Source organism: Cucurbita pepo, chromosome LG05, assembly GCF_002806865.2.
Source record: "Cucurbita pepo subsp. pepo cultivar mu-cu-16 chromosome LG05, ASM280686v2, whole genome shotgun sequence".
In the NCBI taxonomy this organism is placed as follows: domain Eukaryota; kingdom Viridiplantae; phylum Streptophyta; class Magnoliopsida; order Cucurbitales; family Cucurbitaceae; genus Cucurbita; species Cucurbita pepo.
Window position 1 is genome coordinate 1,885,665 of NC_036642.1, and position 16,289 is coordinate 1,901,953.

At 36.1% G+C, this 16,289-nt stretch overlaps 3 protein-coding genes across 7 annotated transcripts in view; all 3 read right to left on the reverse strand.

The window, feature by feature from the left end:
- Positions 1 to 4,969, reverse strand: part of LOC111795498 — a 7,610-nt gene extending 2,641 nt beyond the window's left edge. Inside the window, exons 1-8 of one of the 5 annotated variants that reach the window (XM_023677959.1) lie at positions 4,880 to 4,969; positions 4,039 to 4,133; positions 1,780 to 3,056; positions 1,552 to 1,670; positions 1,046 to 1,170; positions 641 to 740; positions 370 to 435; positions 21 to 190 (exon numbers count right to left, since the gene is read on the reverse strand). In XM_023677959.1, the coding sequence (XP_023533727.1) occupies positions 21 to 190; positions 370 to 435; positions 641 to 740; positions 1,046 to 1,170; positions 1,552 to 1,670; positions 1,780 to 3,043 (1,844 nt within the window). In that variant the 5' untranslated portion in view covers positions 3,044 to 3,056; positions 4,039 to 4,133; positions 4,880 to 4,969. Of the gene's footprint in view, positions 1 to 20; positions 191 to 369; positions 436 to 640; positions 741 to 1,045; positions 1,171 to 1,551; positions 1,671 to 1,779; positions 3,057 to 4,038 lie in introns of those variants that run through there. The other 4 variants (XM_023677960.1, XM_023677961.1, XM_023677958.1 and 1 more) reach the window with 4 other exon arrangements.
- An 875-nt stretch (positions 4,970 to 5,844) lies between these two features.
- LOC111795919 (kinesin-like protein KIN-14J) lies at positions 5,845 to 13,429 on the reverse strand. Its single transcript, XM_023678559.1, has 17 exons — positions 13,311 to 13,429; positions 13,127 to 13,210; positions 12,893 to 12,970; positions 12,708 to 12,800; positions 12,579 to 12,608; positions 11,257 to 11,598; positions 11,036 to 11,117; positions 10,750 to 10,845; positions 10,508 to 10,684; positions 9,832 to 9,938; positions 9,575 to 9,753; positions 9,061 to 9,225; positions 8,633 to 8,886; positions 8,375 to 8,538; positions 7,512 to 8,203; positions 6,842 to 6,951; positions 5,845 to 6,133 (listed from the first exon to the last, which is right to left on the reverse strand). Exons 1-17 carry the CDS (start codon positions 13,338 to 13,340, stop codon positions 6,072 to 6,074), a joined length of 2,745 nt encoding a protein of 914 aa, XP_023534327.1. The 5' UTR covers positions 13,341 to 13,429; the 3' UTR covers positions 5,845 to 6,071.
- Positions 13,430 to 14,614: 1,185 nt separating this feature from the next.
- LOC111794991 (kinesin-like protein KIN-14K) lies at positions 14,615 to 15,459 on the reverse strand. Its single transcript, XM_023677209.1, has 3 exons — positions 15,104 to 15,459; positions 14,855 to 15,009; positions 14,615 to 14,731 (listed from the first exon to the last, which is right to left on the reverse strand). Exons 1-3 carry the CDS (start codon positions 15,111 to 15,113, stop codon positions 14,615 to 14,617), a joined length of 282 nt encoding a protein of 93 aa, XP_023532977.1. The 5' UTR covers positions 15,114 to 15,459.
- Between the last annotated feature and the right edge of the window lie 830 nt (positions 15,460 to 16,289).

Consider the following 16,289-nt stretch of genomic DNA (forward strand, 5'->3'; position numbering starts at 1 on the left):
AATGCCAGAACAAAGCATACCTATAGAGGCCTTTCAGACCTTCTTTCTTGCCAATTTCATAGAGCGCTTGAATTACACTTTTATATGGGCTCAGAGATCCTGGAATCTGTGTTTGCAATCTCGTTTTTACCACATCAAAAGGAGTGGTAAACAAAGCAGCAGTAGATCCAGCTACTCCTCCACATACTAACTGCAGATATAGAAGGATCGCCGTGATCTATGTGATTTATATTGCATGTATTATAGCCCTAAACATCACTGTCACTACAGAGAGGCTGTTCCCATCGAATTATCATTAATTTTAAGAAGACGAGTGCCAAAAGATCAAATTTAAGAAGACAGAGTGAGGTTAGTGGGAAAATAACTAACCGTTTGTGAGGTAGTTTGCTGAGCATTAGATTTCATCAGTCCTTTCAAACTTTCATAGGTATAGAACTGCAAATTAAATATGGCAAAACGGTATGGTGAAATAGAAGGAAAATGAAGTTAAACTGAAAGAACTNAGAAAATATGGCAAAACGGTATATGGTGAAATAGAAGGAAAATGAAGTTAAACTGAAAGAACTGCGTCTAATGAGGTCATGGTACACTTGGATCGTTGTCCTATTTTAGTTGAACGCATCTAGCACGGACTCCTTACCTTGATAATTGAGTGTGGTACGTTTCTGCAAAGAACAGCTCCCCACCCAGTATATAATCCTCGCAATCCACCATTTGCAACAACACCAACAAAAGCATTCCTGCAAGGCAAAGTGTCGTGAGAGAAGTATGACAGTCAACAAAAATATCATTCAAGAAACTTGAGCTTAAGATGATTTTAATGGCTGGAAAAGAAATCACAGAACCATCAGCAAATCAATGAAATTATTCAAGGTTGTTCAGTGTCCGACACCCGGCAAGATTCCAAGTCAAAATATCATTTTTTAGTAAATCCAAGGCGAGAATGAAATGAGTTCAAGTTATTAATAAAATGTAAAGGGAATAAATAGAGAAAATACTTTGAGTAACCCCAACAGAGAGACGCACAAGAATCTAAAATGTATACCAGCAGTTATGGTAGCGTGAACTAACTTGCATCTGCTGTTTTATACGCTCACTTGGGGTAAAAATAAAAGATGTAGCAAGACTTGCACAACCACCAGCCGTACAATGGACAATAGAGCGATACTCCTAAAGAAAAGAAACAAGTCCGAAGCTTCAAAATCTAACATACCAGCAAACATCCAAAGTGATGTACAATAATTCGGAATGATTGATTAAAAGGCTACACTATTGGTTCCATAAACGGATCCATAAGCAGAGTTCTGCCTGCATTTCTCCCTCCCCCAACTCTGATACAATCGCAAAGCCAGTAGCACCTGCTCATTGGCAGAAAGCCATAACTACCATCAAGTAACGGTTACATTTTGTTTACCTCGTCAGCGTACACCAAATCTCTACTTAGAGTGGGAGAGGGCAAGAGTAAGCACCCAAAAACACCTAAAAAGGAAAGGCAAACAGAAGGGAAGGAAAGAAAAATAATGATGATGACTAACAGAATGAAATTCCTACCTCTTGGAGAAGTGGAAGCAAAGCTCCTTTAACTGATTCATATGTGAAAGTGTAAACAGCAGATATCGGAGCTGAAGACGCGATGTTGGTGGAGATTCCACGATAAAGCCCACTTAAACCTGAAATAAGTATGTTGTTCATTTTCAGAAGATTCCTCAACAAATATAAGTGAAACTGCTCTTGATATTCTGATCGGAAAATGTGTTTCACACAGAATCACCAACCCACCTCGATCAGAGACAATTGATTTTCCAATGTAACTGAAAGACTTCTGTTCTGCATGATAAGACTGAACCACTGTTTTGATTGTATCAACAGGATGTAGACAAAGACTGACAAATACACCAGCTAATGCCCCCGCAAAGGCATGTTCTTGCTTGGCAATACTGTAACAAGATTTTTCACGAGTCAATGAGCAATCCTCTCTATAGTAATCCTTTTCAACAATGAGCTTGTCGGACTGTTTGGTTTTATTCTCCTGTTCTTCAGTGCTATTAGCCTTGCACCTGTTGTCTAAATTGTCTAATACACTGTCCTTGGAAGGTAATGAATGAGCTGCCAAAATAACTGAATCTGGGATCTCTAAAATACTGCCATCTGCCCTGTTATCTTGAACCAATGTAAGGATACGTGAGGCCATATAAACATTTTCCATCATTTTTATTTCCAACTTCGGGACGAACAGCGATGATAAATTGATTGATTGGAACATGAGAGCATTCTTTGAAATTTCATTGATAAACTCATGAACAAGAAAACATGAATCTCCTGACGTGCAGCCCCCTGCTTCATTAAGACCACCTCTAGCCTTGAATGCATTGGCTTTCATGCGTTCATTATTATCAACTTTCTTAGCGTAGGATGCTTCAGTATGACTTGTATGGTTCATCCATCTATATCTCTTCCTCATATCGTGCAAGATTTGTACACTAGTAAAGCCTTTTCCTTTACATGATTTAGCTGACATGTCTCTACCACCATATAGTAGACTCCAAAATGATGACATGGAATGATATTTACAAGGTTCAAACAAAGATATCTTCTGAGTTACTGTCAAACAAGACAAGCCCAAAGTAGACTGCACCATAAGAGAACATTGGTCATTGGTCCTTATATCAACTAATTTGCCATTAACTTCAACCACACTATTGAACGCAACCTCATTGGAATCATCATTTTCTTGATTTAAGATCTGCTTCGGTTGAAAAAATGTAAAAGGACGACTAGCACGATTCAATACTTGGCCAAAAATTGAAATGAACTGAGCTGTGCTCAACATCTCAGAAGACTTTGGTTCATTTATAGTACTGCTATCTTTACCGTGTTTGGCATAACAAGTGTTGGGGGTATCGTTTTCAAGGACAAAATCAGCCAGCTCAGATGATATCCTCTCATCTGGTCTCCACCAGTAATATATTGATGGCTTAGTGCTTACACTAGGCTTGTTCTGTTTGTTCATTTTCTCAAATCTTTCACAGTTTCCTTGACACATGGTTCAAGTAGAACTACAAAACAGAGTCATAACATCATTTCACTCAGCATAAACTATGCCATCTAATGCAACCAAGAAAACTAATAACTGAATTTTTCAGGTTCAACTATAAACTGGGGAAAGAAGCAAAATGTACAAATTCAATGGAAAGATTAAAGGAGGAAATAGAAACTCGTGCTCCCGCCTATGACTGCAAATTTGCAGTTAGAACGAAATCTTTACTAACTGTATCTCACAAAATTTCACCACGACAATTAGAAAGTTCTTTTGCTCCCAGGAACATTAATTTGTGTCAATAATTCACACGTTTATCTAGAAGGAAAATTTGATCCAAACCATAGCAAATAGATCAATAATGAAAATCAAGAGCAAAGAAATAAAGCAATAAAGTTTTAAAAAGAAATTCATTTAAAAAAGATGGAAATGTTTTAGGCATGAAGCCTGAGAAAATCGAAGGAGTTGCATAAGCCTCTGCATTTGGCAAGAAAGAACAGAACTACAAAAATCTTTGTGGAGAAAGCACCGTCTAGAAGAAACAGACAAAATAGTGTCCATACAATTTGGACCAATCTCTTTTCCCCTTTCATCCTACTAAATCGCTACAATGAGGAAAACTCAAAAAATTTCCTCCGCCCTCAATTGAACTAACAAGAACTAAGATTCTACATATACTAGCAATATAGTTGACTAGTGGAACTTTTCTCTTTATCCATTATAGCGACTAAAATAATAACATTACATGCACGGAGGCTATATATTGGCTTGCAGCCATCAAGACAATTTCATTCTGAAATTTTTGCACCCAAATTTCTACCATATAACTGATATATCTAGATCAATGAACATGATATCACGTGCAATAGGAATTTTCCAATTTTCACGGTCTTAGAACTTATCTCTTTTGGGAATTATCTTGGCCTCTCATACCAATTTATAAATAACAATAAATCAATTTTCACGGTATTAGAACTTATCACCAATCAACTCCTGCATACCTTCACATAGCAGAGACTTCAAGTTCGATCGAATTACATATATCCAGTCCAATTGGTCCAAAGACAAACGACCAAAAAGTTAAATTGGAGGAGCCCTGAAGCAAAAATTGAGCACAAGTGTCACATGCCGTTCCACTCTTAGAAAGGTTATCCAACAAATCTTGTTATAAAGCAACACTGTCATATCTAGCTCAGGTAAATATGTATATGCTGAAGAAAAAAAGTGGATAAAATATTTGATGAAATTTTCAAATTTCTATTTTAGAAAACCACGTTTATATGTAAGGTAAATAAATTTCTTTCTTGCAATCTATTTTCTAACATGTTCTTCATATCTTAACCAAATTTAGAATACCTAAAATAATAGTTTCAGCCAACAAATTTAAAAAATGTGTTCCAGTTTTATTTACTGGAATATTAACCACGCCTAAACCCGTATGTAAAAATTCAAAGTACCAAACTACTTCCTGACCGTTTCATAAGAACTAATCGAATAATCCCCAACTCAATGTTCCAGAATGCACCCAAAACACCATTCATAAAGCAAATCGACCACAATAGCGCCAATTTGGATTAAATAAAAACAATAAAACCAATAACTTCATCAATTAATTGAAGTGAAGTATCCATCAGGACCGTTGAATAGATGGGCAAACTAAATTTTTGAAAAACAACCACATGTTCTTCAGCCATAACCTCGCTGAATCAAACAGGAAACCAACTGCAGCAGAGCATCATTTCACTTTCTAAGCTTCTCAGCAGCAAGTCAGAGCTTTAAACAATACTCCAAGGAAAATTAGAAGAAGAAAGAAAATTGCAGAATGAAAGGAAAATATCTAACCTCGTAGAAACTGGCGCTCCCACCATCGGAATGAAGTTGCGGCCGAATTTTATAATCATTTTTCCGGGAAAATGAGAGCTGAAGATTTACGATGGGTTTAACTATTGAACTTTTTCCTTTCTCTTTCCTTTTATCATTATTTTTTAAATAAATTAATTAATTTTTATGCAGAAATATCCGTTTTTATTCTAATTAAATAAAAATAAAAAGAATCAAATTATAAATTTATTCCATCCAAAATTATTTCCATAAAAAGATGAAAAATCTACACTTTATTAGCCTCATGATTTAGCGTTGTATTTTGTATCTTTAATAATTTATAAATGAAATTAACTATGTGAATCTTTTCCATTTTAAGTTGATATATGTTGACTTCAATAAACTAACCAAAATATCAGTCGATTAGTTACAAGTAGCATGTTTGTAATCGACTATGGTAACATGATTATCGTAACTGAAGAGAAATATGGATAATACATAGAAAATTCAGGTTTACAAAATTGCCAACCAAACCCGAGTTTGATTTAGATAAGCACCATTTCCTGAAACACCTATTGAAAGTTGTCAAATCAACGTTCAATTATCATGGTCAAATAAAACTATTCGTTCAATTCACAAGACTAAAAAGATTGTTCTCCATACCTATAAATTTCTTGTACAAAATCTTTGATGCGTCCTGGTGGACACAAGAACAAGAAGATTCTTTGTAACAATCCAAACCACCGCGAGCAAATAGTGTCTGCTTTGACCTGTTACGTATCACCATGAGCTTCACGACTTTAAAACACGTATGTTAAGGAGAGGTTTCCACACCCTTAGAATGCTTCATTCTCCTCTCCGACCGATGTGGAATCTCACATTCCCGCTATACTCAGATGTTCTAGATGGATGTATAATTCTATCTATGCAAGTGATACACGAGAGAGATGATATCGAAAGCGGAAGAGGGAGAAAATAGGCGGAGAGAGGGAGAATGGTTCAATTTGTGTATTAAATCAATGGCTAACCTTTTGGCATACAAATATACAACAAAAAGAGGGGGAAACATGAGGTCCCAATTAGAAAGGCAAAAAGCTAATCACCTATGGTTGAGCCAGAACTAGAAGTGTGAAGTTAAACTGCCACCAACAACTACACAAAATATTGATTAGCCTCTAAGAATTTTTCCTACCCACATCACTTTTGCACTGATTCACTTCCACCTTTTGCCGCTTTTCATCGACGGGGAGCTACCAACAATGGCTTTTTTTGTGCCTGATTTGCATCAAAACAAATAGGGATAGATGAGTAAGGAGAACATGGAACAGCAAGAAGAAAAAAAAAAAAGAAGCTAAATTCGTCACTAGTTGATGATCTAGTTAAATATGAACACAAAGCTAACATGGCATCGTGTAAAAGTCAATATGGCAATGACTACATGATATAAAAGGCTGAGCTAGCACTGAGTTGACTTCAGTATGGCGACTCATTTGTTTTTTACCACATCGAACCACCGCTATCAAGGGAGTAGGTAGCTCAACGACGCTCATGTTAGCATTGGTCTATCGTTGCCAATAAGCTAGATTATAAGATTAATAAGGTTTGAGTATTAAAATGACTAAAATGTTAGGAGTAGAAACCAAAGCAGCTGACCAAAAGGAGATCATTTAACAATGACTTGGGAAATGATGCAAGTTCTAAAACAATGTAAAAGCAGAACAGCTGAATAATGCCATAAGGCAAAACAATCATTTTGATACCTCAAGATGGAGCACTCTTTCCACTCTCTTTTGTAGTTATAATTCGTTTGTTATTAACAGCAATCGGAGAGCTTTTTTGTATTCTCCTTTGATCCCCTTTTGTACTTTTCATTTTATCAATGAAAAGTTTGGCATCTTATCACAAAAATTAAGGAAAAAAAAACATGAGGCAAATAATATTGCGAACATCGTAGTAAGAAGAACAGTGTTTAGATTTTCATACTTGATGCTGATGGAGCCTTTGTGGAGCTTTTCGTCAGTGAAACTCTTGAAGGTTTTGTCTGCACGGGCTTTTGCGGGGGCCTGGGGCCTGTCCTCGATGGCGCATTGGTTCTGCATAAAACAGGGAACAAAGAGGATAAATTTCTTAATACGTATTTAACCACCAAGGTGTGGGGGAGTTGTTGAGCATCCAAGTGCGTCCANGTGTCCAAACAAATCACAAATGTTATTTACAATAAAAGATGTCCTATTTGGCTATTTCTNGCGTCCAAACAAATCACATGGAGTATAAATGTTATTTACAATAAAAGATGTCCTATTTGGCTATTTCTGAAATTAGGTCCTAGACCACCCAAGTGATGTGCCGGTGGTGTCACTTGTAAGTGCCTGAGATGTTAAACCCCAAGTTGAAAACAGCACTTGTGATACTTGGAGGTGTCACTGGAGTGGGCAGAGCCTTCAAAAAGATGAGTAGGGCGAACCATAAGTGAAGCGAGGCCCTCTACACCCCGGTTACAGGAAACAATAAAGGGTCATGACTTTTATAGTAGCTGGCAGTGTCACCAATCAGTTTAAGCATGAAATGAAGAGAGAAAGCTGAACCTAAATTCTGTATAAGTCGAGTACAAAGATGTCGATAAATAATTCAAGAGGAAATAGTAATTACTTACTTTTCTGGAATAGGTACCAATGACTTCACCCCAGTTGTTGCACTCTCGGCTAGCCTTTTGACATCCAACGAGCTATCTGGGTGTTTGGTAACAGCAATCAAACTATCTGATGGTTTTGAAACATCAGGGAATAGAGTGTATTCCACAACGCTACAGATCGATCCATCAGTTTCAGTCCCCATTGAGAGGCCACCATCTGATATGTCACTTAATCTCTCATCAGAATCAGCATTCCCAAAGCCTAAAAGCTCAACATCATCGGTAACCTTCTGACCTAAAGCCCTTGACTGTGAAAAAGATTCCTTCTGATGTCTAAAATCTTCTAGAGACAGATGTGATCCTGATACAGAACGCTTAGAACGTCTAAAGTCCTCTACAGACAGATGTGATTCCGATCCAAAATGCTTATGATGTCTAAAGTCATCCATAGACTGATATGATCCAGCTTCAGAACGCCTATCATAATCCGAGAAATTGTCCATATCAGATGATGCTTTATTAACCAGAAAGTCTTTCCTCCTTGATGGCCTTTGCCTCTGCCGAGGAGTTGCACTAAAAGCCCTTCCAGGTGAACATGATTCAAATCTTTGGGAACCAACGCCATGCTTCACAGAATTGCCACTAGTTTTAAGCAACTGCAACCGCTCAATCTCCTCATCTTTATTTGCAATGGTATCCTTGAGAACTGCCACCTGCATAGCATTGTCAACATAAAATCAGAAAATAGCACATCTCATGTAATTGTGTACTCCGTGCACACTATTAGAGTCGAGATTTAAGGAGAAGTTCGTGCAGTTGAATAGGAAAAGAACTGTTGAAGAAAATTTTAAAACATAGAGAAGAGAATGACGAGTCGTCGGGACCTGATCCATGAGTTCTCTAACATATCTACCCTCTTTATTGCTGCGGGCAGCACCCAACTCGACACCAGAAACTCTTTCTGCAAACTTCAAGGTGCTTATAGTTTCGGAATAGGACTCCACATCAGGATTAATCTGTACAAACATGAGCGTTTTTGCTTGACCACCTAGAGGTTCGAATAAAGAAAAACTGTGATGAACTAGGTATTATCAGAAAATAGAACAATAGAGGTACAATAAAATAAAAAAACACAGAAGCACCTAAAGAACTTTGGAGAACTTGGGTTAGTTTGCTATTTCTGTAAGGAATATGCGCAGTCTTCTGTGCAAGAGCAAAAATTACATCCCCAAGAGCTGACAATGATTTATTAATATGTTGTGCCTCCTTCAGCCTATCTCCAGTCACCTCGGAGCGGTCCACCCTTTCACTACCAGCAAGATCTATTAAATGAAGACAACCACGCAAGATAGCATCTGTCTCCAAGTCCACACCACGAACATGAATCGTCAGCACACTGCACAGCATCAGTAATTGCATGAAATGTATTCTCAAAGAAAGTATGAAAATAAATGATGAGTAACAACATTTTTAGAATACTACCTATGAGATCTGCTACTTCTTTCATTCAGGGCTGTGGCTCCAACAGCCCTGTTTGACAACCCAATCNACAACATTTTTAGAATACTACCTATGAGATCTGCTGCTTCTTTCGTTCAGGGCTGTGGCTCCAACAGCCCTGTTTGACAACCCAATCTTCATCAAATCAAGAACATCGCCAGTAGATCTAACAGAATGCAGGGCAGCATCGGGTACTGCAAGCCCATTTGGTTGAGTAGAGTTCCAAATCCCAAGTGTGTGCAAGTCAAAGGAAACTATGTTTTTTCATTATAAAAGGACACTTCGGCCAAACAAATTCTAAAATGGCTGGGAAAGGCTGAATAATGAATTGATTGATTAAATAGGAAATTAAAAATAAAATTAGTTCTAAAGAATAGAAGAGAAACCAAACTTTACCCTTTTCATAAACAAGTCAATTCAATGAGCTAGTTAAGAGGTTTCTTTTCCTACCCATTGTGTAGTTATCTTCTGGGTTGAATGATTAGTTTCTTTCTTTGAAAAAACAATGGGAATTACTCAACAAAAGAATTTTTTTGTTAACTTTTGCATAACTAAATAATATCAAAGTATTCAAAGTAGGATATCTCTTTGGAAGACCGCTAGTTGAGAGCAGATCACGGACTTGTTCATTGTATATCTCAACCATTTGGACACCAATTTCATAGGCAATAGATCCCTTCCTGCTTTGAGAAATTTCGAAGAGGTCATTTAATGCTCGATAATTAACACCCCATTCTTCTCTCAATGATATATCAGGTCCACTCTGAGAAAGAATAAGACGTATGAGCCACAATGAACACTGTAAAAATATGGTGTCACAAAATAGAAGCATATCGCATACCATAGTATAGGTCTTTCCCGAACCAGTTTGTCCATAAGCAAATATGCAAACATTATATCCATCAAGGACAGACCGAATTAACGGCCTAGTGTCTATAAACACCTCCTCTGATAAAAAAATAAATAATAAATGTAAATAGGAAGTTGGAAAACAAAAATCTTCCTAATCGAACTAGCAATAAGTATGAGCAGTTTATCAAAATTGGATTAGATTATACATACCTTGTGAACATGTCGGACCNAAATAATAATAAATGTAAATAGGAAATTGGAAAACAAAAATCTTCCTAATCGAACTAGCAATAAGTCTGATTAATGTTTCAGTTGGTGTTTAGAGAGGTGTATATTTTGCGTAATGTGTATGTTTGAGTTTGTGTGTGTGACATGCGTGCTTTGAGTATGTTGTTTCCCTAAAGGGGCACATTTATTTAGGAGTACNATAAATAATAAATGTAAATAGGAAGTTGGAAAACAAAAATCTTCCTAATCGAACTAGCAATAAGTATGAGCAGTTTATCAAAATTGGATTAGATTATACATACCTTNGTAATGTGTATGTTTGAGTTTGTGTGTGTGACATGCGTGCTTTGAGTATGTTGTTTCCCTAAAGGGGCACATTTATTTAGGAGTACTTTTTTTATGAGCAGTTTATCAAAATTGGATTAGATTATACATACCTTGTGAACATGTCGGACCAAAAACTTTATTGAACTTGAATAGCCTACGATTGTCTTTTCCTTGTTTAGCAGGATTTACAATTACCAAGTCACCATTTTCACCAATATATTCAACTGTAGTTAGCTTTTTTTGCCCTGGAAGGAATGGCCGTATTCGACTATACACTCGAATGTTACCTGTGAAATTCCACGTCTAAATTGAGAAAGCTCAAGTAAACAAAAGAGGAAAATAAAAATGATACCTTTTAAATCCTGAACCTCATTATACAATCTTCTATTTTCGTTCAGAACTGCATTGTAATTCAGAGCCACATCTGCCAATCCTTTGAACTTTATTCCTATTAATGGCAACACCATCATAAACAAAAAAAATAATTGAATGAANAACAAAAAAACAAAAAAATGAATGAAAAGAAATACAAATAACATAGAAAACTGGAGTAAANATAATTGAATGAAAAGAAATACAAATAACATAGAAAACTGGAGTAAAAATGAAAACAGGAGATTGGTTAAGCTAAAACCTACCAAGGTAATTAAAATCCTCTGCATAGTTTCTTTCTGTATTCAAGACCTCATGTTTGATGGACTCCACCGAACCCCTTAATTCCTAAAAATAATAAAATCAAAGTCATATCTGTAATCAACACAATATGGGCCCTACGGAAAATAACATTACTGAAGANTGTCTGTAGTCAACACAATATGGGCCCTACGGAAAATAACATTACTGAAGACATAACAAAAACCTTAAAAGCTCCAAGCAGATCATTAACAACATTTTGATAGACAAACTCTTTCTTCTTCCATCTCAGTGATTTAGATTCAGAAAATGTCTCGAGTTCCTTCACCTTCTTCCTGGAATCCGCTAATAAGTTTTCGAGTTCATTTAGTTTCTCTTCAAACTTAACTTTTTCCTCCTTAGCATTTTTTTCCAATTGCAAGCAATTATTTTCATGTTCCCTTTTAGCCATTTCTAGCTCCTTTCTGAGATTTGAAAGCTCAACATCACAGCGTTCCTTTTGCTCCTTCAGAGCCATCTTATCCTGCTCCTCGCAAGTTTTCATTTCCTCTACTTTGAACTTTTCAACCTTCAACACCAAAAATCGAGTGTTAACATATTCTTTACGAGACTGAGAAACTAACACAAAACTTAAATGTCACTGGTCACAGTGATAAATTATGGCATGAACTAAATGGACAATATAATCGTCACTTTATCAATTTAGGCCCTGTTCGCAACCAAGGAATGGGTTTAGGAGAACCAAAATAAAAAATGTGAGAAAGGAGTAATATTATAGGGGTTGGAACCAGTATTAGGATTAGGTGCATTACCATTGATTTTGTTAATGAACATTTGGAATAGAAATCTACTTAAATTCGGTGCATAAACATCAACCAAATTTTGAGACAAATAGAAACAAACTGGGTTCCATAATGAGGTCATTCTTCTACACGAATTCAAGAATCACCCCTGATATTAATAAGGTGGACTGTGGAAGTCTCTGCCTGAGAATAAACAGTACAAAAGATTCCTCGTAGATGTTCAGAGCAGTAATGATTTTTCCTATACAACCAAATTTCACATGCTACCCACGGAACTCAAAACAACTGGTTCAATTGAGCAAAGTTGAAATTATAAGCAGCTAAAACATGTGCGCAAGCTCATTAAAGATTAATGGCATCAAAAACTTCAAAGCAAATAAAAACGACTTGGGTATTTCATCCTATAGGTGAAAGAAAGCAGAAGGCAAACTATAGCATACATGAGAACCAATATAATAAATATATTCATCAATTCAACATTATGGTTGCTGAACTTTATTATTAATATTTAGTTACTGTAGTTCCTTCATGATAGGATCTTATGAAGCAAGGAAGCTCTCCAACTCTACGACTAAAAATGAGATCCCGACCAAAATTAGAACGTACAGCAAACACAAGGCAGAGTGGAAGGAAGCCATTTTATCTAAATGGCTTGATCTTGATGAAAATAAAAATATGTCGGGAATCAAAGATAACAAATATACTTGATAATTTTCTTAGATTAGAAATGGGTTGAGCACTTTACCTTCATACGTTGAAGCTGATTCAAAACAACCTACAAAAGTAATGACACCAAAAATCCAGGACTGAATACAGCGTTTCGATTTCTAAACCAAAAGCAAATATTTCAACATTTGAATGTTCATCAAAATACCTCATTTTCTTCAGTGGTTCCTGTTGCAAGGGTTTCAAGGACTTTTATTCTTGACAGAAATTTCTCCTCCCGAGCTCTCAAAAGACTGCTGTGCTGCATAAACCCAAGGTGAAAGACGTTAATTGCTATTGGCAGTGAAACATAGTATACTGTCCCAAGTTAAAAATTATGCTAAGCACGATTACATGTCTCAGGTTTCCAGCATGAGTTAAAATTCTCCGCTCAAGCACCTGTACAACTTTTCTCAGAAGATATGCTACTTGCTGAGAGAAATTTGAACCAATAAAAGGAAAGTTAGAAATACAACTAAATTAACCGTCCTGGATAAAAATAAGACCATGAAATCAGATATGGTGTGTGAATTTCTTGGGTTGAAATTTTTTATGCTTCCAGTAGAAGAATGATAATCACTCCCATACATTTGACACGTCTCCATTTTTTGTTTCAACGCTGCCATCCAGAATTCCATTGACCAAATTGAAAAGTGACGGAGTAGAGACATTCTGCATAAAATAATCGCAGAACTACTTGAGAAATGAATATATTCATATTTTGAAGCATACCATTGATGTAAACAACGAATTAAACATGGTTCAGGGTTACCTCAAAATTTTTTGATTTTATCAACTCCATGATGTCAGAACCAGAAACATCATGGTTTTGTTCTTGCGCTTCATGATCCTCAAGTTGAATATGACTTCTTAAACCACACGACAGCGCTATAATAAACAAACAAGAAAATAATAGAATGAAATAAATTGCATTGTCAACATTAAATTTAAGAGAAAGCATGAAAATCTAGAACACTGTGATCCCACCAAACTTCCTTGATAATATAAGAATTAACTCAATAAATGATAGTAAGTACGTTATACCTGCCTGCTGTAACCTGATTTGCATAAGCATCCAAAAAATCAGACATTAAGATCAAAACCATGCATACACAATATAAAACATCTATTTAATTTGGTTTAAATACTATTTTGGTCCCTCTACTTTTTGCTTTGGTTCATTTTGGTTCATGTACTTTTAAAAAGTGGTCAATTTAGTCCATGTTTGCAAAATTTAAACGTAAATTTTACACGAGAGTCCCTTTAACACAAATTTATGGCCACATTTCAAGAAATTTAGTGAGTAAAGTGTTATGCTAGGTCGTTCTACTTTTTAAAATTAGAAGAGCCAAAATGAACCAAAGCCAAAAGTACAAGAACCAAAATGGACATTTTGAAAGTATAAGAAGTAAATTGAATCAAGACCAAAATTCTTTAAATGTGAAACAAGAAACATCAAACAAAACTTAAAAAAGTATCGGATGCACTCTATGACCGTTTTGGCACTTGACCTATTTAAGGTCAAAATTCTTTAAATGTGGATTATCAGCAGAAATTGGTTGGATAAACCAAATCAAGTATCTTTTTTTTTTTTTCTGAAACAAGAAACTACGTGAAGAGTACAATGTACAACCTAAAAGACTAACAGCGACACGAAAAAAATAAAGACTCTACAGGGGAGATTTANGTAAGTGTGAAAAATTCTCATGGCAGGACAAGACTACTTTTGTTGGCTGGTTTTTGTGACCGTGATAGGCATTTGTTTTAGCTTAGTTTGAGTGGTTTAGTGTTGACTTTGAGCTTTTTACCATTCAGTTTTACTGTAATTTTCTGGTTGTGTTGGGCATTTTTGCAGCTAGATTTTAGGTGTTTTGGCTAATTTTCGTGCTATTTAGCTCTAAAGAAGATATTGATTACAACAATGGTTCAAGTTTATGGCTCAATTGAATGAAGTACAAGATTTCAAGCTAAAATTGACTCGCTTAACTAAGTATGGAACCAAAACAAGTATTTCTCTCACTTTTTATTATCTGTATGGCAGAAAATAAAGGTATTTACAGTCACAATTGCATTGCATCAAACAAAAGCAATTACCTGCTCTAAGACAGATGGTTCAAAGCCAGGAAGTCCTAGTTCATCCAGAGTTATCAAAAAACTCTCAATGTTAGAATTGATAGGCTTACAATTGCCTCCCTAGAGAAAAGAAAAGAAATTTGTGGTCAATGCTAAAAAAAATAATTAAATGCGAGGAAATTATTAAATGGAAAATTATATAACATAAAAGTTATAAACAAAGGCCACCAAATGTCATCCAACCTGAACTGCCCCAGGGCATAATTTATCCAACATGCTGCATAGAATGGTTCCATCAATCAAGCATGTTCTCAATTCCTCATCTGAAGCATCCAGGGGCAAATTTATATGGGGGAGCATAGAATTTAACCACTCCACCACCTCCAATTTTAATTTGGCTAATGTTGAAGAGAGCATAAGGTTAAATATGGATATGAGAAAAACCAGACCATCTCACGTGCAAAAAACTTCTGATGAGCAAAAGAGACTTACATTCAGCCATTTACCAGAGCTTCTGAACCAGCTGAGTACAGCTCCAATGTAGCTCACAACAAAATCATCAACAATCCACTCTTTCCATGATCCAAGAGAACATGGAGATAAAAAAAGTTGCATAACACATTAACCATCAAAGTCAGCGCAATGTTACCAGAGGAAAACTAGAGAATGCACAGAAAAACGATGCAGCTTTATGTCTTTACTCATATCACGTTTAAAAAGTTTTCCTGAAGTTGTGCAATGTTGCTTGTCAATTAAGAGGTAAGACAATGAAACTTTGACGTGTCCATAAATCTAAGGTTCCGGTTCTTAGCTGAGAGGAAACTATAGGAAGAGATAGGCATTCAAGAAACTACCTGTGAAATGCTGTTGAGAAGCTGAGGAAACATTACACCCAAATTTCAGCTAAGCCCAACCTGCCAACCAAACCTTTTATTAGATAGCAAATTTCAACAATTTTTACCTGTTCATACAAATTTGGCCCCAGCTACACCATGTTTCAAGAAACTATTACCCTAGAATGCCCAGAAATTCTTAAGTGGACTTAAGAATTCTTATCCCCCTCCTCCCCCACAAAAAAAGGACTGAAAGGGAAGAGACAACGTCCCCATTTCCTTGCTCAACTCGCTCGGAAATCGTAACCCAATAGCACAGGAGCAAGAACATTTAAATTCTGAGGTAAAAATATGAAATGCAACCTAAAGAACCCAAAAGATAATCAAAATGGGTCCGCAAAAAAACGTTTATTAGCTGATAAAGAAGCTAAAACAGATGAACACGCATCCTCAAAATGTATCAAAGATTTCAGAAACCACACCTTTGACAACATGAACAAGATGAGGTTGTTCAGAAAGATTTCTTAGAAACCCAACAGCATCTGCGTCAAAGGGGGCCGAATGAAACGAAAGAATGGGAAGAAGAAAGATTAGGAACAGAAAATGCAGAGCTCCAGGTCGATTCGCCAAATGAAAAATGGAGAATAAAATTAAGAAACTCAGTTGGGTAAGAGCCACAAATCCGGTCCGAAAATTCCGAGACAACGAGAGAATGTGTTTGATTCGAAGGAAATGGATTTTGTTAATCCAAAAAAAGTTGGAGCTAAACATGGAAGTTGAAAGCAGGCCGCTCTCTTTTCTTTATTTATTTCTCCTCATTCTTTTTTTTTTTTTTTTTTTTTTTT